This window comes from Apus apus, chromosome 1, assembly GCF_020740795.1.
Source record: "Apus apus isolate bApuApu2 chromosome 1, bApuApu2.pri.cur, whole genome shotgun sequence".
Lineage (NCBI taxonomy): Eukaryota > Metazoa > Chordata > Aves > Apodiformes > Apodidae > Apus > Apus apus.
This window is the reverse complement of record NC_067282.1, coordinates 202,562,708-202,586,272: the sequence shown is the minus strand read 5'-3', so window position 1 is coordinate 202,586,272 and position 23,565 is coordinate 202,562,708. Positions and strand designations below refer to the sequence as shown.

The following is a 23,565-nucleotide window of genomic DNA, read 5'->3' as shown; positions in this document are numbered from 1 at the left end:
CAGAATGATCCTGGTGGCTCCTTGTCCCAGCAGCTCTACTGGGAGGAGAAACGGAGGAGAAAAAGACATCTCCAGGAGACACAAAAGCCAGGGCAGGCAGGGTTAAGTCAGGGTGTGCAAGGATATGGGGAGAAGTTGCTGATCAGCACCTAATCCAGAAGCTGGTGGATGTCTCTGGACCATGTCAGGGGCTGGCAGTGCTGGGGCAGGGCAGAGGGTGCTGCTGTGGGGATGTCACACCTTGAGGCTGGCAAGGCGTGAAAGGGCAGCAGGGGGGGAATGGAAATTTGGGAGAGAGTGCTGGAATTGCCCTTCTCACCTCTCCGTGCTGGAGGGAGGATGTTCTGGGTGTGCAGCGGTTTTCCCGCAGCGATGTTCACAGAGCCCGTGATCTCCCGGCGCCCAGATTTCTGTTGCCTTTTAAGGCTCAATGAAGCGTGATGTGGTTCACACCCTCACAGCTTGACAGCGCCGCAGACTTCACGTCTTGGTTGAATTTGAGGTGATAATCGAGTATATTTAGAGCAGGAGAGATGCTGGGGGGGGAGGGTGGGCGGCTGGAGGGAAGCGGAGTGAGTCAGGTTTAAAAACTGCTGAGCCCTTGGGGGTGGGCACGGAGAGCTGGGAGGGAGCTTCCCGATGTGGGAGGGCAGCTCCTGTGGCCCCTTTCAGCCTCAGCAGGGAACCCAGTGGTAAGAACGACGGGCAGGTCTCCAGCACTTGGGGACACACGAGGGGTTTGCAGTGGTGAGGATGCATTTCCATGCGGTCCTGCCCAGCACAACCGAATTGGGGAGGACCTATTTGTTGGGGCACCAGGTCATGCTGGTCATCACCACTAGACCCCTGGGGCACAGTTAACCTGCGAGACTTCAGGATCTTGCTGTGGGCAATGTGGTTCTGCAGCCAGCCCTACCTCCTCTACAAACTTCCTGTAGGGGTCAACCTTGAAATGCCAGAGCAGCTGCCAGCAGCTCCTTGCATCAACTTGCAGCTCCACCATGGGAATGTCCAACACGGCACAGAGGCTAGTGTAGATAAATGTTGTCCATCACTTGTACATGTACATGCTCAGCTCATGCTGGAGACCCCCCAAGGACACCTTCTTCTTGCAGATGGAGACTGCAAGACTTGCTTACACTGTAGCAGACTGGGTGAGTTTGGCCATGACGATGCATGATGCCTGTAGAGGTTCTCTGTAAGGCCTGGATGCAGCCTGTGTAAATGTGACTGCAACTGAGAGCATCCTACAGGGTAGGTAGGACCCATGTCACCAGCCATGCCTTCAGCACTGCTCAGTGGCTGCAGTAGGGCTGCCTGGGCTTCCCATGGACACACCTATAGGCAGGAGGGTTGTGGAGAGCACAGCCTCCTGGCCGACCTTCAGAAGCTGCACTGAGGGAGCTGGGCATATCCTTAGTTTGCAGGAGAGTCAGGCATGAAGACATTTTCCCTGTAGTTCAATTTGATGCATAAAAGTCCTTGCTGAAGGTGGTGGCCTTGGTCCAGTTATAGTCAGGATGCATGCTGATCCTCCCAGAGGAAAGCAAGGACTCCAGCCATCTTGGCAAGGAGGATGAGATTTTCTTTTGGAAGCCTTTTGGGAGCTGCCTCTCACCCCAGGGCTTGCTCACCACGACCCAGATCTGGGGTGCAAAGAGGAGGCTCTGCCTAAAGGCTGCTGCTCTGCAAACCCCAGGTAGCTTGAGGCACAGGGAGACTTTGGGTTGTGCATTTTGGAGGCCCTGAGCAGCCTTTGCACAACCCTGCATGTGGAAATGCACTATCCTGGGGAGTTAAATGCAAACTCTATGCCTAGCTCTGCTGGTTTACAGCTTTGGCATCATTTTCCCAGGTTACCCCAACAAATCTGTGCTAACTCCTCATTGCCTTGGCTCTGTTCTGCCTCCTTTCTCTCTGGGCATTTTAGCCAGTGGCATTGCCCCAGAACCTGCACTTCATGTCTGTACCACAGCTGCCATTTAGCCACCCTCAAGGCATTTGGCAGTTGTGGATATTAAAGAGAAGTATTTCCAGCAGGGATGCTTGAGGACACCTAGAAGGGATGGGCTTAGGGCAGGAATTAATTTCTTACAGCATCACCACATCAGCTGGGAGGGTTGGAGAAAGGCCTGAGCCCCAAGTGGTGCCTTTACCCTAGCAAAGCCACATCTGTGGCTACAGCTCTGCTGGCAGGATGTATTGGGAGATTTCACCTAAAATGCTCTTCACCCCATCTGAAAAATATGACTTGAGGGAGCCTGGGGGTGTGCAGGTGATAAGCAGCCAGGTTATTGCCAGGGGGCATGATGTTTGTCATTTGTCATTTTTCAAAGAACACGTGAAATCCTGGGGAGGAGCTGGAGATAAGGCTGAAAGGCAGTGAGCAGAGATTGAGCACATGATGCTGGAAGCAACTGGCTCCCCAGGGATGGGTCCAGCCATTAGCAAGTTGGCCAGGACATGACAGATGAGTGGTGCAAGGTACTTCCCAGCTGGAAAAATAATTGCATGGGACCAAAAAATAATGGTTTGGGTTGGAAGGGACTTGTAAATGTCATCTAGCCCAACCCATCTAGCAGGGACATCTTCAACTCTATCAGGTTTCTCAGAGCCCCATGCAAGGTGACCTTGAATGTACCCAGGGATGGGGATTCTACCACCTCTCTCAGCAACTTTTGCCAGTGTTTCATCACCTTTGTAGTAAAAAATGTCTTCCTTATATCTAGTCTAAATCTCCCCTCTTTTAGTTTAAAACCATCACCCCTTGTCCTATCACTGCAGGCCCTGCTAAGAAGTTTATCCCCATCTTTCTTGTAAGATCCCCTTAATACTAGAAGGCCCCAGTAAGGTCTCCCCTGAGTCTTCTTTTCTCCAGGCTGAACAAACCCAACACTCACAGGCTGTTTTCATAGGAGAGGTGCTCCAGCCCTCTGATCATTTCTGTGGCTCCCCTCTCAACTTGCTCTAACACATCTGTGTCTTTCCTGTGCTGAGGACACCAGAGCTGGACACAGCACTGCAGGGAGGTGGGTCTCATAAGAATGGAGTAGAGGGACAGAATCCCCACCCTTGGCCTGCTGGTCACACTTCTTGTGATGCAGCCCAGGCCACAGTTGGCTTTCTGGGCTGCAAGAGCACATCACCCACTCCTATTGAGCTTCTCATCAACCAGTACCCTCAAGTCCTTCTCCTCAGGACTGTTCTCAATCCCTTCATCCCCCAGCCTGTAGTGAATATGTATGTTCAAAGTATTACTTCATATCTATAGGAATGTTATATATATACTTTCTACAGATATATATTTATGGGTATGTATAAAGGTGTAGGTTGGCTTTGAGCTGCTGGATGGGAGGACCTTCTGGGTGCTGCTTGGATCATGGGTCATCAGGGCATGTTACTGCTGTGCTGATGTGAGCAAATGAACCTGTGTGGTGATGCATGGCTTGAATCAAGCCCGAAAGAGGATTTGGGACCCTGCTGGATGAGGGGGCAGATTCTGGAGTAGTTGGTGTTGATTTTGTCTGTTGATGGTCTTTTCTGGGACTGCAAGGGAGGATCATGCTGGTGGTAAAGGTGGAACTAGATGGATACGGGTTGTGGTTTGGAGAGGCGATGGTGGCCACCAGGTTCCTGCAAAGGAGCTCTTCTGACATGGACATTGGCTGTAGTTCTGCAATGGCTGTGCAATACCAGGCAAAGAGGTGCAGCTTGGAGCCTGCAGTGAGAGCTGTGAGACTGACAGGCACAGTGAGAGCCTGCAGCCAACTGTGCAATCATGCTATCTTCACAAGATAAACGAGATGAACTCACAGCAAGGTAGAGATAAGAAGAGTCATGGGCATGATGGACCTGCATTGGATCCTGTGCAGCATCTGGAGGAGCAGCCACAGCTTGCAGAGGCAAGAGAAGAGGGAAAGGTCGAGAAAAGAAGCACAAGCACAGGGGTCAGGAAGCTCCTGAGGGGTCTGTGGCCAAAGCCTAAGTCCTGTCCTTCATCTGCCAGGCTGGCAGTGGGAAAGCAAGTGGTGCCTCATGGTTACTACATACATGAGTTGGATTAAGTATCTCTTGCCAGGATTAGAGCAATCTGGTGGGCATTCTTGCATATGTCTCATGGGGTGAGGTGGCTCCCACCTTCTGTAGACCTCTGGAGCAAGCTGTACAACGTGAGCCAGGTCCTGCCCAGTGACAACCTCTCCATCACCACTGACCACAGGGAGAGCTAGACACTTGGATCCAAGGTGGCACCATACAGCTCAGATGAACACAACTCCAGGGCTTGCAAGGGGCTAGAGGAGCTGAGCACCCACAACAGAGGGGGGAGCAGCCGGTTTGAAAAAACAGCCCTAGTCTTCCCAGGGTCCTTCCTTCCCACATCACTCCTGTCTCTGCAAGGACCCATCACTCACCATCAGCCAAGCTGTTTGGAGATCTTGTGGACTCTCTAACAGCAGCCCCCAAGTCCAGCCTTCAGGATGCTTGCAGGGCACAAAGCTGCTCTGCAAAGAGACCTCACTGTGTGTCACATCTGCTAACTGCACTGCAGATGTGTCGAGTGTATCTCAACCACCACATCCCAGTCAGCATGGGGTGCTTCTCTGCATGGAGATTTACAGCATCCCATGATGCTAAGTGAAGAGCACTTGGTAGACCTGCACAAAGCCCTGCTGAAGTCCACCTTCCCATAACTTCCCTCTGCTGGTGGCCATCAGAGCAACTCCTGTGAGCAGCTCCTACCCAAAGGTGACAGAAGTTTTTCTACAGCAGGGAAAGTGGTAACAGGAGTTATTTTGGCAGGAGAAACGTCCTGGTGGAGATTTCTACCACCAAGCACTGCAAGTTCTAGCCAGGTGGTGGGAGGAGTGGGTAGACAGCCCAACTGCTATAACAATACTGCTCTTTATTGAGCCCTTTCCCTCTCTGTTAGCAGAAGTTGTGACGTCTTCTGGTTTCACTTCTGCTCGCTGGGCTCAAGGAGGCTCTTGTTAGCAGAACCAAAGGTGCCTCTTGCACGTGAGCATGAAGGGAAAGGGCAGGACAGGTGCCAAGCCCCAGAGCTGTTATTCGAGCCCTTCCTTGATACAGTAACTCCTGCAGAGGGTCAGGCTGTAACACTCCCTGATGGGAAACGATTTGCTTTTACAAAGTGATTACAGCTAAGGGTCAGATTTGCCTTTCTGCAGCTTTTTTTTTTTTGGTAATAAAAAGGATCATTTTGTCCCTCTGGGCTGCTCTCTGGCTCACTGGCCATCCCCCCAAATCCACATGCTGCTGCAGCATCACCCATCCCTCCTTCATGTCATGCTTTCCTGGCAGCCCTGGAAAACTTTTTTATCCAGGGGCGGGTTTACAAAAGCTGGTGAGCGAAGCATCAGACGGGAAACGCTGAGCTGGAAGTCAGGAGCTGCGTGTGTGTGTGTGGAGGGGGGATGTCCTGCCTGCTGCAGCTCCCCAGGGATGCTGACAGGGTGACAGGGACAGCGTGGGCATCTGCTCGTCTGCTCAAAGGGCAGGGAGGGAACGTGCAGCAGAGCTGGCCCTGGCTCTCCTGACTCAGGCTCGTGCCTGAGTCAAATCATTGCCTCGTGTTCAGTGAACACCTTTCCTGGAAGGCTGGAAACTCCCTCGTGTCCTGCTTTGCCCCCTGGCTGGTGTTTCTTGCCAGGGCATTTTCCTTTTGGCTCTCGGTTTTGTTTCACCCCCTTTATCCACTCCAACCTCTTGAGTGGAACACCATTAAACAACCCAGAGAAGCAATTGTCTGTGCCCCCATCACACCTGTCCTGGCCCATCCCTGTTCCCTGCAGCTGCAAGAAAACACTTGATGAGCATGACCTCTCCACCTCTTCTTTGACATCATGCTTTCATTAGCTTTTATGACCACTCATGGAGTTTTGAATGGCAGCCACCATGCCTAGCAGTGCTCATGGAGTTGTGAACAACCAAGCATCAAAATCCACCATGTCTCATGGGGTTGATTCAGGAGAGGACATGCCAGGCTGTGGTGGGGAGGTGACATATCCTTTGCTGCCACCAGCCAGAGGTGGGACCACCACCCAACTTGAAACTGGGGTAGGAGGCTTGTAAAGGGGTATGTGCTGCTATGGGGGAGTTGTGAGGACAAGTAGGGGTTCTGGGAACTCACTCTGCACCGTGATCACTCCACAGAAACCAACCAGTGGGAAGAGATGGGTTGTTACAGCCTTTTAGGCTTCCTGAGTCTGGGAATTAAAACCACGTAAAGATGTAGTTACTGATAGCATCTCCTAACCTGGGAGCAGGCAAATAAACCTGCCTTGCCAGGGCCAGCAACCTACTGAGCAACCTGAGACACTGGAAAACCTTCCTGTTGGTGCCTTGCCTCACTCCTGGGTGGATGGAGAAGGACTCTCTCGTGCTGTGTTTACATGGTGAGCAGGCATTGGCCTGACTCTGCTGCTTTCTGTCCATGCCATCAACTGAAGATGGGGCTTGGTGGCCACATTATGTAGGAAATGCCCAGCTGGCTGGGCTTGGCTGGGCTTGCCTCTGAAGAAAGGTCCAAGCTCTCTGTAGGAAGGGCTTCAGCCCAACCCTCAGCTCACACCCCCTGTGCCACTTCTCCACTTGCCATCCCACCACCTCTAATGTCCCTCTCCCCATCGGGACCCCACGCTGGCAGGGCAGCTGGCACACCAGCTTCCCTAACACACCCTCAACGATGGAGACATTAATCTCAGCATAAAACAACTCTGAAGGCTTTAAATCAGATGACCACGGGTTTTTCATGGAGGGATGTGGGTGGATTTCAAAACCAGGAGCCAATGAGGCACGATCCCTGTTTCCCTGGTGCGTGTGTGCTCACATGCACGTGCAGGTACCCACACCTCTGCAGGGCACCCCACTTTTTCCCCCTTGCTTAGCCACATTTTAAGGCTGAAAAAAACAAGGTGATGGGGGACAGTTCCACGAGCCATTTCAAATTTCACTTGCTTTTTCCCCCGAGGGTTTCCTTGTCCTCCCAAGAGGTGTTAGGCTGGACAACTTTTCCTATACTTAAACCTTCCTTGTTATTGAGAACATTTGTAATTTTCTTTAACATCCTTTTTCAGACTGAAAGCTTTTCTCACATTTTCTGTCCCAGGTTTCTGCTTCCCGGAGCAGAAAAGCACTTTCATTTTGTGCTCCCCCATATATCCCTGTCTGGAAACATCTCCTTGGTGTTTTCCACCTCTGATTAAACCTCTTCCCAAAAAGATGGGGCCTGGATTGAGGCATGCCCTTCCCTGGCCAGAATAAGACCTGTTTTCTGGGTCAGAAAACCTCATCTCCTGCCTTTTCTAAAGCACCCTACTGCTAAAACACTCTGGAACTGGGCTTTCCTTTTGGTTTATCATTTTATAGTTGTTATTTTTTTGTCCAGGGGCATCATGCTGTTTGTTTCTAGTTGGCTGCCAAGACTTTTTTTATGCCCCCTCTCCCTAGTCCTTCAGGCCTCATTGGATGATTTCCAGCTTTAACAATTGAGGCAGGGGAAACTGAGGCACCAGAGCATGCAGCAATAGGCTGGAGGCTATGGTGATTGTGGCTGTAGCTGCTCTTATCTGCAGATCCAGCACTCCTGGCATCAAACCTGGCAGTGCTGGAGCATCCTGCAGTGTGACCTCCACGTTGGGACATTTTGGGCTTGATGAACTTCTGGGTCATCTCCAACCAAAACGATTCTATGATTTTGGTCTGGACCTCACAGTAGTGTGACGTGGAGCTTCAAAATCAACCTCTGTGGGATGTTAAAACCCCACCTGGAGCGATTTGGTTTGGAAGCTGGGGAGAGCTTTGCTCAGCCCTGGAACGGGTTATTTGAGGGCAGAGCAGGGAATTTGAGATGGACAAATCTCTCCCTCTGAAATGGATTCAGGAGAAGTGATGCTGCTTCAGGCCTGGGGAAGGAGTGACAAGAGATCCACCAGTAGAAGGATTTGTCCAGGGACACAGTAAGGCTGGAGTTCAACAGCTGCAACCCTCCAGACAACCTGATTTATTCCCCTCCCCGGCGCCTTGGCAGTCAGCTCCGGAGCTTGTTTTTCCAACCTGAGGCAGGGAGAGCCTTTTGCAGGGTGGTGAGGTGAACTTGTTTACCAATGTGTTTCTTGCTGTTTGGCCAAGCCCGGGCTCGGCTGCCCAGCCAGGGGCAGGAAGCAGCCGGAGCATGGGCCTCCCCCGGGAAGCCGCACGGGCTCTGCACGCCCCGTCCACACGCACGCAGGGAGCAAACGCTGCCAGGCTCTGCTGTCCTGACCTCACTGTCACCCGGCACTGTCACCGTCCCTCCCAGCTGCTGCAGCCTCCTCTGGAGACATGTGAAAGGAGCATGAACAGCTATCGCCGGCGCTGGGCTTGCCGGCTCTTTCCTGGAAGCCTGGAGAACAGCTGAACCTGGTAAACACCAGAGATAAGACGTTGGGGTGGGGGGTGGTTTTCTCCCAGCTAGAAAAATTGTCTTTCACCCTACAGCCAGATCCAGACACAAGTCCCGAGGAGTGATGTGACATCCCAGTTTTGGTATCTCCAGAGCCAGGATGCTCCAGCTGTTCCTGCCAGGGAATAAGCAGGAAGATGGGTTGCACTGCACGTGTCCTGCTCGTGAGCTTGAAGGCAGGGACTCAGTGCCTGCCCCAAGGAGACTAAATTATTCTGCCCCTCAAAATGCAGATGGGCACTGCCAGGTTATCCTGCACAAGTGGAAAATAAGGCTTCTTATTCTCTAATATAAATTTATTTGGAAGAAACATGTCCCTTCATCCAAGGTGTGATCCATGCGAGCATCCCACCATGATACTAATAGAAGACTCTAGCATGCCCGGGGTAGAAATTTGAGGTTTTGACTTGTGTTTGTTTTTTTCTTTTCCCACTCACTGATTTTCTTGGAAATCTGCCTAATTAGCAAGGGATTTCTAACAGGAACAGCAGGACATTGCTGAAGCTGTGATTTGCACTTGAGCAGATGAAGTCCCTCAACCCCTGGCACTGCTTCATCCCAGCAACACTTCATTGGGGATGGATCAGCTCCTGCAAAAACAACAATCCCTTTGTGAAAAAAGAAAAATTATAAAGGAGAAAATAAATACATTAAAAAGCTGCTATATTATTTTCCAGCCAGGGTCCATTTCTCAGCTGAAACACTGGGTTACATTCACAGCTGAGGATGAGGCTTTGGGGTGGGAAGAGGCACCCAGAAGTGGCTTCGTGACCAAAAGCTCTTGTGTTGTTGTACTGATCTGAACAGGATGAGTTGAGGCAGAGGAGGCACCTGCCAGCAGTGAATTTGGTGTTTATTTTTTTTCTCCAAGGTTGATTTGCCAAAGGCAGGGAATGGATTTTCACCTCCTACTTGCTGTGAAGGACACGTATGTGGGAAATGCAGTCAGCACAGCCTTGGGTCCTCTTAAGCATGAAATCACCTCTGGTTGCAGCTGTGCTTCTCCTTCTTTTTTATAATTTTTGGGTGCAGCTGAGCTGCTCAGAAACCAACTAGAGTCAAGCACATTGGTGCCATAAACAGGAAAGCAATTTAATAACCGTGAAATAGTTGACGGCCCTTGCAACTGCAGCAATTTGGGCAGGTTTTCAGTGGAGGACATGTCGCTGTGAAAAGGTCTTTTTTTTTGGTGTGGCTTTACCAGTCCAAATTGTGGAAATCCTATGGTTACCTTTTCTGGCTTGGCTTTGGCCATCCTATCACTCCATGCTTGCAGCAGTGGGGTTGGGTGACCTTGGCAGCAGACAGCCTGGCTGCAAACAAGACAAGGCAATGTGGGATGAGGCTGGCATGTGCCAGTGCTGAGTCTTAGTCACCCCGTTTCATCGATGACTGACTCTGTCTGAATGTGAAAGGACCAGATTTTTGAACAGCATCCGACAGCAGCAGCGGCGCTGGCTGCCAGGGATTGAGGTGGCTGCGTGTGCTCCTGCACGTGTCCAAAGGAGCTGTGCTTGTCCAGGCATGGAGGGTTGGATTGGGCCAAGCATGGGGCTAGTTAGCTGGTCAGCTCTGGAATGAGCATCTGTGTTTAAGGCAGCATGGGAAGCAGACAAATAACGCATCCAGGATCAGAGCGTGTCCTGCAGATATAGGGGCTGCAGCTACTGTGAACCTCTGACCACCCTTGCCTTCACCCCAAACCTACACTGATGGGGCCCCATTAGCCATGTCTGCAGAAAGACCTCGTGAGCAGGATTGGGAAATGCTCTGGACTCTGCCCATGAAAACCTCCTTGGGCCTCTGCATCCTGATGGATACAGGACTGGAGTTCCTGCTGATTCAATGCAGGGGTTGGGTGACCCAAGCATCGATCTGACCCACAAGGCATCCCAAGCACATTCACCCAGCAGTGGGAATGACGTGCTCATGGCTAAGATTCACAGAATCACAGAATGGTTTGGGTTGGAAGGGACCTTAAAGCTCATCTAGTTGCAACCCCCCTGCATATGCAGGGTTACCTCCCACTAGACCAGGTTGCTCAAAGTCCCATCCAACCTGTCCTTGAACACTTCCAGGGAGGGGGCATACACAGCTTCTCTGGTCCTTGGACTATCTGAACTCAGGCAATAAATGCACAACATGAAGTGAAAGGTCGTGCCTTGAGCCTGAGCCCAGCTTCTTTACTGAGAAGTTGGCAGGAGAGCCTGCCCAGGAGTCGGGTGGCTGTCAGATCTGTTGTTGACTCAGGCCACTCTCTAGCAGTTGTTTTAATTCAGGCTGAGCGCTGGGTAAACAGCAGGGCTGGGAAATGTGAAACTCTCACTCTGACCTTGCCTGGAGAAGTGCGAGTGGAGAAGCCTGGACCCCCCAACATGTTGCAGGGCAGCATGTGGGCAGAGAGAAGAAAAAGTCAGACCCTTCTTGGGGCCCAAAGTTCATTCTGTGACTCCCTGATGGGTGTGTTGCCAGAAATACTCAAGCAGAAGCTATACAAGTGGGTTTCCTCCTTCTCTATTTTACTTGGTGGGCATGATTCATGGTCAATGGCCAACATGTTCTTCCACCTGTGCCATCCCTTCATGGTTCTGGCTCTCACCTCAAGTAACATTAGTTGTTTTGGGAAGAAACTGGGCACTCCCCAGTGCTATGAAGCACAGCACCTTCCTTTTTGAGCCCTACCAATCTGCCAGGTACCCAGCCACTGCTTTGCTATTAGATATTAGACTCCAGGGCAAAAACATAAACATTCAGCTGAATTTTCTTTTCCTTATTTTTTAGATTTTTCCCAAGGATCTGTTAGCATCTTGTCATTGTGGGTTGGAAAATGTAAATTCATTTGAGAAAATATGTTGGCAGCAAGCTCTTCATATTGTTTCATCTTGTACCAAAATTCCAGAGAAATTTCCCATTGATATTTTTCATCTCTGATTGGAAAATATCAGTGAAAGAAGAAAGAAATGCAGAAAAAAATTAAACAAAACCCTGATAAGGACATTTGGTTATTTCACTTCTGCATTCCAGCAATCTGTGTGATCTGATTCCAGTGATTTGGCTCCAAAAAATTGGTTGGAAGAGTTGTTAGGAAATTGGAGATCTGAAACGTTACCTTGGGGAGGCTTTGGCTGTGGAGAGCTGCAGCAAAAGATATGGAAATTCAGACTGACTCCTGCAGTTGAAAAAAAACCCCAACAACTCCTTGAGACGTCTGCTGTGTGAAAGGCAGAGCTTCCATCAGTCTTTCATGTCTTGATCATTCTTGTTCCCGGTGCAGGAGAGCCTGCCTGGGAGTTGAGTGGCCATCAGATCTTTTGTTGACTCAAGCCACTCTCTAGCAGTTGTTTTAATTCAGAGAATTCAGAAATCCTTGGCATCTCATGATGGATTTTCAGTTGGTTCGTCCTTGGGTATTTTTCAGTGTAGTTGGGGATCTTCCCATTCTGGATTTCAACCTACTGACCATATGTCTTCTCTCTTAGTTGTCTCTCACAGACCTCCTAAAAGCAGTCCCTGCAGGTCTGTTTTAAAGTCACATGACAACAGTCTGGAGAAGTGGGACACTCAGACCTGACCTCTTGATGCCTTGTGGTTTCCATCAGTTGAAAGAAGAGGTGAACACCTGGGGAGGCTGATCCAGGGGATAGCTCGACCCAAAGAGTGGTGTTGGTCCCAAAAGTGGTTCCTCACGGCCAGAGTTGAAGTACATAAAACACTATTGTGCAACCATCACCTGCCATTGTCTGTATCATTCCAGCCCTGCAAGGAAGCAGGGACAAGCAGGTGGTTGATACAGCAGACGTGCTCACAGATGTGTGGGTGGAAAGATCCTCTGCACGTACACAGTTTCGAAATGCATCTTCTCATCAAAGCTTTGCTCTTCTTCCCTACATGGGACTCCGGCTTGAGCAAGGAATTGTGCTTTGGATCACATTGTGCTGGAGCAGACTGAGATGTGCATTGGATGGCTTTGGACGTAGAAAGCACTGAGGTCTCTCAACATGCTCACAGGCAACAAACATCTCCAGGACACATCTCATCCTGGTTTACAAACAATATCCACAGCAGAGCAAGTGAATTGTTCTGGCATTGCCCATTTCTCTCCGTGGACAGTAGAAGTGGTCAAAGGTGACCACTTCCTTGTAGACACCCAAAGGGACATTGACTCTTCACCAGTACTCCCCACAGCTTTGCTATGGATGGAGGCAGACCCAGCAGGAGCCGTGTGGGGCTGTAACATTCCCTCTATGCTCAGCATCCCCCAGGGAACATTTCCATTCAAGCCTCCCACATGGTGCAGATCATCCTGGGATGCTGTTTTGTGGGATAGTGTTCAAGCACTTCCTGATCAAAAGCCCCTTTGTCAGGACCTGTACTGATATTAGTGAGGGTTAATAGCAGGAATTAAAAAATACCCTTTTTCCTAGGCTACAATTAATCTACTATGTGCTGCTGCCTCCTTGATCAGCAGGAATACAAACCACCACAGTTTTTTCCTGAAAGCCTTGTGTAGTAGCTTCTTGTGTTTCTTTGAAGAGATTCCTCAGCAGGTCCTGGGTATCAGGTCCTTCATGACCTCATTGCCTACCATTCTTTGGAAGCCTAGTGGTCACCATGGCAACACTGAGGTTGTCACTGGCTTGGGGCTTCTTGCATCATCAGGTGAGTCAGCTCCAGAAGAAAGGTCCCAGCTTTTGCTCTTGTTTGATTTAATAACCTGCAACGATGAGATAACGATCCAGATCCTTAATGAAAGTTGGACGTTAATGAGGTGTTAGGAAATAGTTCAATAGCAAAGTCCATGGGATAATGACAGGCTATGATTTCCAGAGGGTGACCATCTTCCACCTTAAATGGGTTGAACAGACTCATCTCTCAAGGTTTTCACATCCATCACGGGGGCCCTGCAGGCAGGAGAGCTGCCTCCTAAATGCACCACTGGACTGAGAATTCAGCTCTCCATAAATACAACCGATTTCAACAACTGGGCAACCCCATGGAAATGGCTCCTGTAACAATCTGTGCTTAGAGGAGCGCTGGGATTTTAACTCCTTCCCACTGGATGAGTGTCTTGTTACAGGTGGTTGTTAGGTCTTGCTTAGGAACCTAAAGGTAACCTAAAGTCATGTTTAACATCTTGTGGATTTACACCCTAAATCCCAAGATTTTCAGTAGGAAATTTCACACCCTAAAATCACAATCCTTTGATGTAACTAAAAGTACCTGGGAGCAGGACCAGTGTCCTAATGTGAAAAGTGGCTTCTCAGAGTCACTGACAGTGCCAAACTCTGAATTTTGGGGCTCTGACTGATCCGCACCCTTTACCCTTTTTGCTGGGACCAAGCCTGAAGTTTTGCAGCCAGATTTCATTTCAAGGAAAACCAGCATCAGATTCCCAACGCTGGAATATTCCCAACCTCTTGCCTTTTAATTTCCCTGTAACCTCTTTAAAAAAAACTGTATTTGTCTCTGCAACTTATGGAGTCAATTATCTTTATGATTTAGTCCATTTATGGGGTGAGTTTTGGTTTGTACTAGTCTTGTAAGGTCAGGAACTTTCACAGGAGGTTGCTCAACCCTCCTGGACCCGTTTCTGAGCAGATCTGCCAGTGTTAAGAAATGTCCCTGCTCCAAAGGATGTTGCAGGTTCAGAATGTTATTTCCAAATTATCAGTTTTTTAGAATTAAAGAATGTAATTCACAAAAACCACAGACTAAAGCCTTTCCCTGGGATTTTAAATAAGAACGTAGGTCCAGGAGGCTCCTTTGGGGTCCCCAGTCCTCACTACTAGACGCAGATCTTGCACCTCTCCATCTCTGGCCTTGAGCTTTACTGAGTCTTCCCAGGGACCCTCCAAGACCTGAGCACAGTCAGGGCACCCACCTCTCTCTGGGGCCAACAGAGGGACCTTTGGGTGATTTTTCTTATAACTTAGGTAATCAAAGTTAAATCCAGGCTCTTATCCTTCCTTCTTCTCCATAATCATCCCAGCCAAGCAACGCATTTGCAACTTTTCCATTTCCTTTCCCATCTTTAACTCACCCGATTCTAACCACACTCCTCTAGTTAGGGCATAAAATCTGCCAGCTCAAAACAAACTAGGTTTGAACCTTCATTCTCCTGCTTGAAGGGCACCTGAATGAATAGGAATTCATGCAAATAAGTTGCTTTTAGCAAGGCTGAAGGTGTAGCACAACAGAGGGTTGACTTCAGCCAGGATTTACTGTCCCTGAAATAACTTCACCGAGTGTGACAGTGACAGCACGTAGGGGATCTCAGAGCAGAGGGTCGAACAAGAGCAACCAGCTCCTTGCATGGGCTGTTGCTTGAATATGGCTGAAAAAGCACTTAAAGAAAAATATAGGTGGTTTTTTTTTTGGTCAGTGGACAGTGAAATGGGGAGTATCCGTTGTTGCAAGTGAGCTCGAGTGGACAACAGCTGATTTTTGCTGGTTGGGTGTTTGGAGAAGTGGCCCCGCGAGTTTCTGTAACCCCTCCTTGGCTTTTCCTGCCTCTGGGCTGCCAGGAAAGGCATGATCAGCTGCCGGCAGGGTGTTTGACTGGGGCTGATACAGTGGGAATAAACAGTGCCCTGTGACTCTGCGGGGATTTCCTCCTCTGGGGCTCAGCACCTGTTCCTCAAGGTTGCGGAATGAACCCATTTGGATTTTCCCCTTCTCTGCTTGCAGCTATTTATTGTTGTTGTTGTTTTTTTTTAAGAAAAGCTGCACCCAAAGACAAGTGTGTGGCAGCCCTGAGCCCTTGCCCTGCTGTGCTCAGCTGTTGTTTCTTAAGATTGGGGAAGGAGGACGTTTCATAAGCACATCAGGTCCAGTTACAGAGTGCAGGAGTCTCAAAAACTGGACAGTTTGTCCCCGGCAGAGGGAACGGGTGTTTGCATCGGTGGGTGAAGGGAGGGACAGTTCAGGGCAGCCGCAGGGACACGATATTCCTGCCTGGTCCTGATCCTGCATCCTGGGGAAAGGTTCAGCCCTCCTGAGAGGTGTCCATCGGGAGCTCATCTCTGGTTTCAGGGCAGGGGACTGCAACTCCTGCACCCAGCAGCATCCCGTCAGCACTGCAGGAAACCCTGCCTTGATAGAATGAAATGATATCGTGAATGGACGAATTTGTCCGATTTCTGTTCCTCTTTGGCCACCAGCAGGGTTGGTGTTGCAGGTTTGATGCCGTCGAGGAGGAAAGGGAGTGTGTGACTGCAAGGGGGGGGGGGGTAGGGTGAAAGGCAAGAAATGAGGAAGGAGAAAACATCTTGTGAAGAGAGGAGAGAAAAATCTCATTTCCACGGCAGAAACATCCCGATGTGCTATAGGGACTGATGCAGGAACTCATTGTGGTTTCCCCACCCAGCAGCAGGGCTTGGGCAGGATGAGAAAGGGCGTGAGGTGAGAAGAAGGAGTGGTGACACCCCGATTAGAGAGGAACACTTGGCACTTCACTCCTCGTTCATAACTGGAATACCTGCGAGAAGAAAAGGAGGGGACCTGCAGACACAAAAGACCGAGAATTCCAGCTGCCTCTCCAAACCCCAACATTTTTTATCAGCAAAACCCTCCCCTGATCAACTTCTGCAAGCTTTGAGTCCCTGCGAAGCAGGAGGTCATTAGCAGTGAAAACAGCTCAGCAATCAGCGGGCGAGGGGAGGGGGCAACAAATTGGTTTCCTCCCTGGTATTTTTGAAAGCCCTTGATTCCCCAAATACATCGCAGACAATATATTTTTTTTTCCCCCTCTCCAGGGTCCCACTGATTTTTATTTTTATTTTCAGAAGTGCAAAGTTTAGCGTTTGATTGTTTGATTGTTTGAAACAATTGTATAAATACCCCCCAGCCAGCCCAGAGGAGCAATTTTCTCTGTTGCAAGAGGGTGTTCGTTAATGCACTAACAAGTCAGGCCTGACTTTTGCAACCTCCCTGCCAGGGTAGGGAGAATTATCTGTGCCCATGTCCCAGGCGGGTAAACTGAGGCTGTGCTTGGAAATTGTTGCTGGCCAAGCTGCCCTGCTGTTAACCAAGCACACCTATGGCTGCATCTTTCCTGTGATGTTTGCACAGCTCCCAGCCACCACCTCCGAATTTTAACCACGAGAAGAGTTGCTGGGTGCAGGGCTGAACTGCACAAGTCACATCACATCCCACCAGGCATCGCTGCACCTTGTCCCCTCCATCTGAAGGAGCTGGATGGTCCGTGTTGCACTGAACGTAGGCATGAACGTGACTTACTTCTTCTTTCTTTCTTTCCAAGTTTCCTTTAGAGGGGAAAAAAAAAGAAAAAAAAAAAAAAAGGAGGATGAATCATGGTTCAGTCAGAGCAGGGACTCACTGGAGCAATCGCTGCCATTGCCTGCATTTTGATGCTGGCTGAAGGGTGCCAGGGGAGGCTGTCTGGTGGCCCCTTGGTGCTGGTAGGTTCACCCAAAAGGGACAGGGAATTTAGTCCACGATTGTGATTTTTTAACTGTATCCGAAGCCTAATTCCACTGCTCAGGGCAGGTTGCTAGCTCAGTTTGGTGGTTGAGCAGCAGAGGAACAAAAAGGGGAATTGGCGGGTTTTGGCTTTGGTGTTTTGGAGAAGTTCACAGCCTGTAAACCCCGTAAGAGACGGGTGTCCTGTTCTTGCAGAAATTAGATTTTCCACCCTTTTCTGCCAGACTTCTCTCCTTTGAGCTGCCCTCTCCTCTCCCACCCCTCTGGACTTGCCAACCTCCATCCCCAAGATGCTCAAGGTATTTTTTTTCCCCTACCTATCACCAGGGCATTCAGATTTTGAACCCTGGCATTACATTTATACCCATGTCCCTTTGCATTTATTAAACCCCTGCAGGTGCCTGCTGTGAGGTAGGTCAGGCAGCACCTCTGGGAAATGCCTTCTGGTTTATTCCTCCCTCTGTATCTTTCCTCACCTGGCGAAGCAGAGGATGCAGGAGAGCATTTCTGGCTGTCCCACAGCATCCCATGCCCAAGGTGGCTCCCAGCAAACCAACACGTCCTACTAACAGCATTTGACCCCGGGGGGTGACTTGATTTCTCAAAAAGTCGCTGAGCTCAGCACCCTGTGGGCTCCTTGCACAGCAGCTGTGAGCAACAGTTCATTGACCAGTCCAGGCTCCATTTCCAGGGAGCTGAGATTCTGCACGACTTGACTCCAGAGGGGAAAATAAACCCTTTCTCTGCACCTACTGCTGTCCTGCCCACAACCCTCTCCCTGCGGTGAAAAGTGCCTTATATATAGTAATGATGGCTCTTCCAGCTGACCTCGCTTGGAGCAGCTGGGTGCTCGTGCCTTTGAAAACCAGGCCATTTATTTAGGAGTTGAAGCTTTCCGCTCCAGTTCCTTAGGAGTTTTTAAGCCAAGAATTACTAGGTGGATCTAATTTGAAGTGACTGTGATTTTAATTCAGGCAGGGTTTGGCTTATGGGCTCGTTTTGATATTGTGGGGGTGGTGATTTTTGAAGTGGAGGGCAACTGAGCTGCTGGAGGAAGGGGGATGCCCGAACTCCTCTCATCTGCAACATCACATGAATTTTCTTCCATCTTCTGACTCCTGTTTTAGCCTGGAACTGAATTTTCATTGCCCTCCATGGGAAAAGGGCCAGAATTCTGGGAAAAAAACCCAAACTCTGCTACCTTTTTCCAAGGATAGATTTTATGCATGATCCAAGGGACCATGGCCAGGCTGTGTCTGTCTCAAATCCCCACCTTTGCCAGCTGACACTCTGTGCTCTCATCCTCTTCCTTCCCATGTTCCATATCTCTGGCTCTTTTCCATACTAGTTGTTTGGGTTTGTTGTAGTTTTTTGTGTGTGTTGTTTTTGTTTTGTTTTGTTGGGTTTTGTTGCGTTTTTTTGGCCTGTGAATATTTTTCCCTACGTAGGAGAAGGAAGGATTGTGCATTTTTTTATACCATCTGTCTTGGGCCCATGTAAGGAAATAGCCAAAAATATGCTCTTTCTAGATGTTATAAAAATACCAGCCTTTGCTTTTAGAGGAGAAAAAATGCCCTAGATAATAATGATTTTTAAAAAGGCTATTGAACACTGGAAGTATCCAAAATTAGATGTATTGAGCTTTATGATGTATTTCCACAGTTCACCACCCCAATATCCTGCCAAACCAACCCCCCCCCCCCTTTCCTCTCGGGTACAAATAATCACTCCCTGGGCTTCAGTATCTCCAAAGTTAATTCCTTTGGGTGGCCCTTGGATGTCCCCTCTGTGGTGCAAACACTTGCTGCTGGGGTTGGTGTTATTGCTGGGGCTGCAGTTCACAGCCTAATTTCAGGTGGAAAGGTCACCTGCAGGAACTTAGCCTCTAGAAAACGATGGTGCTAGGAAGTGAAATGAATATATTACAAAAACGATATTAAATAGCACAAATATAAAAACTGAATAATGAAGTTATGGCATAAAAACTATAATTGAAATAGAAAATAATACGAACAGAAATATAAAAATACATCTGAGAGCAAAGTTTCCCCCGGGGAGCATCCCCAGAGCAGCTTCTGCTGCCCACTCCCAAAACAGCCGCTTTTCTTTTTTTTTTTTCTTTTTTCTTTTCTTTTTTTTTTGCCCTGTCGGGAGGTAAAGAGGAGTTTTCTGCGCGTCCGCGGAGCGGGGCGGAGCGGTGGCGGCGATGGCCGCGGGGAGAGGTGGAGCTGCCGCCGCCCGGGCATCCCCGCCGAGGGAGGCGGCCCGGCCGGGCCATGCGGGACGTGAGAGACGTGCCGGAGCGCAGACCCCGGCCCTCGGCAGCCCCCCGCCCCACAAAATCTCCCCTTGGACCCCCCGGGCCCCTTCACCGGTCCCGGGGAGGGACCCCGCGGCAGCTCGGCGGGTGGGGGCGAGGGGATCTCTTGCCAATCCCTCCCTCCTCCCCCTCGCCGCCGCACAGTTCATCTTCCATATTTTTTTTTTCATTTAGGTGGGTTTTTTTAAATTTTATTTTAGTGTTTTGTTTTCTTTTTTTTCCCTTATGCATTTCATTCCCTTTTACTTCATAGTTTTAGCCACTTTTCATTTCACTTCAGCTTTTGTTTTGCTTCGTCTGTCGTTTGACTTTCGAGGTGTCATTTCATTTTTTAGGGTTTTTTTTAATTCTTATCTGACCGATTTTTACTTTTCCATTTCGTTTCGTTTCCTTCACACCCTTGTGTTCTTTTGACGATTTTAAAATCGTACCGTTTCCATAGATTTGTTTGTTTGGTTGGTTGTTTTGGTTGATTTTTTGTTATTTTGTGTTGGCGCGGGGAACCTTCTGCGAGCACAACTTCCCGCCACCCCACCCCTTTTCCCTGAAGACACAGGGAGGGCCACCCCCGCAACATCCCCCCACCCCTCTTCAATCCCCCTCACCCCCCTTTACATCCCCCCACAGCCCCCCCCAAAAAAAAACAAACCACAACCAGAACAAAGCCTCCCCGTGTTTGCCCGGTGCCTTCTTTGTCCCCGCTGCAGTGCGGGGGGTTGGCACCAGGCGGCAGCCGGGCCCGGCCCCGCCGAGCCGCTCCCCTCCCAGCACCACCCCCCCACCTCCTGCTCATATCATCATCTTCCTCCTCCTCCTCCTCCTCTTCCCCCGCCCCGGAGGGCGGGAGCGGCCGGGCCCGGCCGGCCCTGTCGGGCTACAAATAGCGGGGGCCGCCGCTACCGCCTCATTGCGAGCGGAGAGAAGGGGGGAGAGCAGGAACCGCAGCACCAGCAGCTCCTCTTCCCTGCAGACACCGGGGCAGGGCCAGCCCTTCTTCGCCTGCCTGGCGTTGAGATTGATTTTTTTTTTCTTTCTTTTATTATTTTTCATTTCCAAATAGAAAGGACTTTTTAACTGGTATTCATTTTATTCATATTTTTTTTTGGAGGGGGAGGAGCTTTCGGACCGAAAGCTAGCGGCAGGGCTCGCCCCGGCTCCCTCCCAGCGGCGGTTTTCGTGCCGTTCCTGCCGGCTTTGTGCCCTGAAGCCCCGTCCCTCCTCTTCCTCCTCCCCTTCCTCCTCCAAAAAGCCCTACCGAGACTCCGAGCAGCATCCGAAAGCGCCGCAGCCTCTTGTTCAAACCACCCCGCAAAGCGACGAACTGAAACAAAAAGCGATTTTTTTTTAATTATTTCCCCCCCCTCCTCCCCGCTTCTTTGTTTTCTTCCCCCTTTTCTCCTCTCCCGCAAACGCATCAAGGTGGACGCGGCTCGCAAAAAGACCTTTGTTTTAAACATGCCCATGGAGCTGACGCAAAGCCGCATCCAGAAGATCTGGCTTCCCAATGACAACCGCCCGGCACTGCCCCGCCGCTGTGAGTACGGGCACCGCAGCATCCCCCGCGGGATGGGATGGGGTGGGATGGAATGGGAAGCACCCTCGTGCTCTTGCGCATGCCGAGGCGAGCGCCCCTTCTCCCATAATATCCATGCAGCATCCCCCCCCGCACCTCCCGGCCCCCCTCCTTTCCTCCTCCAGCATCATTCCGGTGTTCGCATCCCACCCGCTGCCATCCCGTGACTCACTTCCAGCCTCGGGAGCTGGAGGAAGGTGGAATCATCCCACGGCAGCTCCCGGGCCCCGTGGAGCGGAAGATGCGCTTACACGCGCGTGTCCCACTTTCCACCCCCGCAGCCTCCAGCTCCCGCCTCCAACCCTGGGATTAAAAAGGAGAGGAGCAGGTTGCTAACCTCGGCTCTCGGGTACCAGCTCCGCTGGGATCTGCCGCTTTGCTCTGAGGTTTATTCGTGATTTATTCAATGAAGAGTTTTGGTGGTGTTGTTTGGCGGGGGGTGTGGGGGAGAGGCCGGCTTAGAGCAATGAATTGGGGGTGGGGGGGGAACCCCACTAGCCGTTTGCACGTCACACTTTGCAGCGTGCTGCGATTGGGGTGAGATAGGAGACAGGTGGACGTGAGGGCCAAAAATTGATGCTGAAAGTTGTGCGGTGGTTTCCCTTCTTAAAGCAGTAATCCCAGCGAACGCCTGGGTCATCGCGGTGTTACTATGAAACAAAGCGTGAATCATAACACAATGCCAGAGCTCAGGAGGCAGCTCTTTTAACTCGCCCAACGGCTCAAACTGACAACCTGCCAGTTGTGCAACTCGCGGGTGACTCTCAATAAGCGTCGCGAGGATCTGTGGATCTGGGCTTGTGGAGGCTCAGGATGGAGGAGGTGGCACTTCGCAGCCTGGCAAAGGATGGAAGTCGCTTGGGCAGTTGGGTGAATCACTCTTTCCCAGGTTTTTCTTGAGCCGGCGTTTTTTAAAGACATCTCGGACATTTATTTGGCTGGGCCGGAGGGTTCCCCGTGTTGTGTTGTGGTTTTTCTTTTTTTTTTAAATACATAATGGTAATAAAGAAATATCCTGTGAACTTGCCACATGCTGCTGCCCCGTGGCTGTGGGTCAGACACGCAGCAAGGGACGGCTGAGCCCCTCAGCAGATGTTTGCACATGCAGTTGTGCCTGGCAAGGGCAGCTCTGCAGCAGAAGCTGCTGAGGAAATGGCTTTCAGCAACAGGCTGAACATCTGGGTAGCCACGGGGCTTTGCTTTTAGTGGGGTAAACCGGCTCTTGGCTTAATGCTTCGCAGATGTAGCTGTTCAGTTTGATTTTGCTCAAGGATTGACACCTTGGAAAGGAATCCCTCGCGTACGTGGAGCCTCCCTGTGGTTTGGTTTGTCGGGGGTTTTTTTGCTGCTTTAGTCACCTGGTTCCTCAGGGGGGAGGATTCCCTCCTTGGCAGAGCAGAAAACTAACATACTTTAACATATTAAGGAACCAGGTGGCTTATGAATACCCTAATGTGGCTGCTAATTACTTGCTCTCCGGGTGGGAACAAACCGTACTGGGCACCATTCACTGCCCTCTATGGGAAGGGTGTTAATTGGCCTTTTTGGATAGTTTTTTTTGGTGTGTTTTTTTTTTTTTTTTCTGAAACCAGTGGTGGCTGTTTTTAAACTCGAAGTGCTATTAATTCCTCAGCATCCCCCAAAGAGCCACAAAGGCGGGGTGCGAATGGAGGTGTAACAGAGATGGGAGGGCGATGCAGGGAGGAGAGAGACAGAGGGAGCATCCCCGGGAGCATCCTCGGGGTGTCTGGCTGATTCCCTGCGTGTGAAATAATTAGTCCGATTGTCCGCTTCCTCGCCAACGGGGAGGCTTGAATGGATGTGAAGTGATGCCTTCATCTGGCCTTTTGATGGCGATCCATTCAATTGCTGTCACGCTGCACGTCTCTCACGTAGGGGCTGCGAAAGTCAAGTCGTCGCAGGCGGCTGGATGGGCAGAGCTAGAAAAGGGGAGGGGGCTCGGTGGGGGATGCTGGAGGAGGGAAGGGGCCGCCCCTGCCTTTCTCTCTCTCCTCTGGCTCCGGCTGGGTGGACCAGGATGTATGGAATTATATCCCGGTTACACACGTGTGTGTGCACGGTGTGCAGCGCGGAAGCACAGCCCGGGTGCATCCGTGCAGGTGTCAGGGAGCTCCAATGGGAAGAAGGTGGAAAAGGGGAATGTAGGACTAACGCAGGGCATGTGGGCGAGTGGGAGGCACGGGGGAATGCTTTTACCAGGAGACAATAAAAATGTCTGAAGTGGGGAGGCGGCTATTTAACCTTTTATAGGAGCAAATTTCCTTTCCTTTGTTTTTTCTTTTTTCCTTCCACCCACTCTGGCGAAGCATGGGAGCTCACCAGCGCTGACTTTTTAGCAGACAGGAGGCACAAGTGACAAGCTACTTCTAAGTATCCTGATTGAGCCTTCTGAAAGTCATCCCTGACCTTGACTTACCTGGGTAGATGTCGATAAGGAGTGATGAAAACGCATTGAAATCCCAGATAGCTTTCCAGCAGTGGTGAAAAGAAATGATGAATTGGGTCTTTGTGAAGCACTGGGAGCAAAACACTGGTTTCTGTTTCATTCCTGATTCTAAGTTTCCTGAAAGCTTTTGTGACTGGGTTTAGGATCAGGTTCCTGATAACGAGGTGCATGCTTGATGCTTTGGTGTCTTGGGAAGTGTTTTCCTGGTCTAAACAGACCATCTAAACAGTTGCTTTGTCACTGATTCAAGGGGAGCCTGAATCTGTCCTTTGGCAGCAAACTGAATTGGGGGGAAATTCCTC

The 23,565-nt window shown here is 50.3% G+C and overlaps 1 protein-coding gene and 1 long non-coding RNA gene across 6 annotated transcripts in view; both read left to right on the top strand.

Annotated features, from left to right (window-relative positions):
- Window positions 1-23,565, top strand: part of PFKFB3 (6-phosphofructo-2-kinase/fructose-2,6-biphosphatase 3) — a 40,546-nt gene that overhangs the window by 985 nt on the left and 15,996 nt on the right. For 4 of the 5 annotated variants that reach the window (XM_051615700.1, XM_051615690.1, XM_051615680.1 and 1 more), the window contains exon 2: window positions 20,643-20,757. The exons of the other annotated variant lie outside the window; for it this stretch is intronic. In XM_051615700.1, coding sequence (XP_051471660.1) covers window positions 20,643-20,757 — 115 coding nt within the window. The remainder of the gene's footprint in view (window positions 1-20,642; window positions 20,758-23,565) is intronic. 5 annotated transcript variants of the gene reach the window in all.
- On the top strand, window positions 8,219-9,125 carry LOC127383257 (uncharacterized). Its single transcript, XR_007889147.1, has 2 exons — window positions 8,219-8,421; window positions 8,497-9,125. It is a non-coding gene; the product is annotated as an uncharacterized LOC127383257 (long non-coding RNA).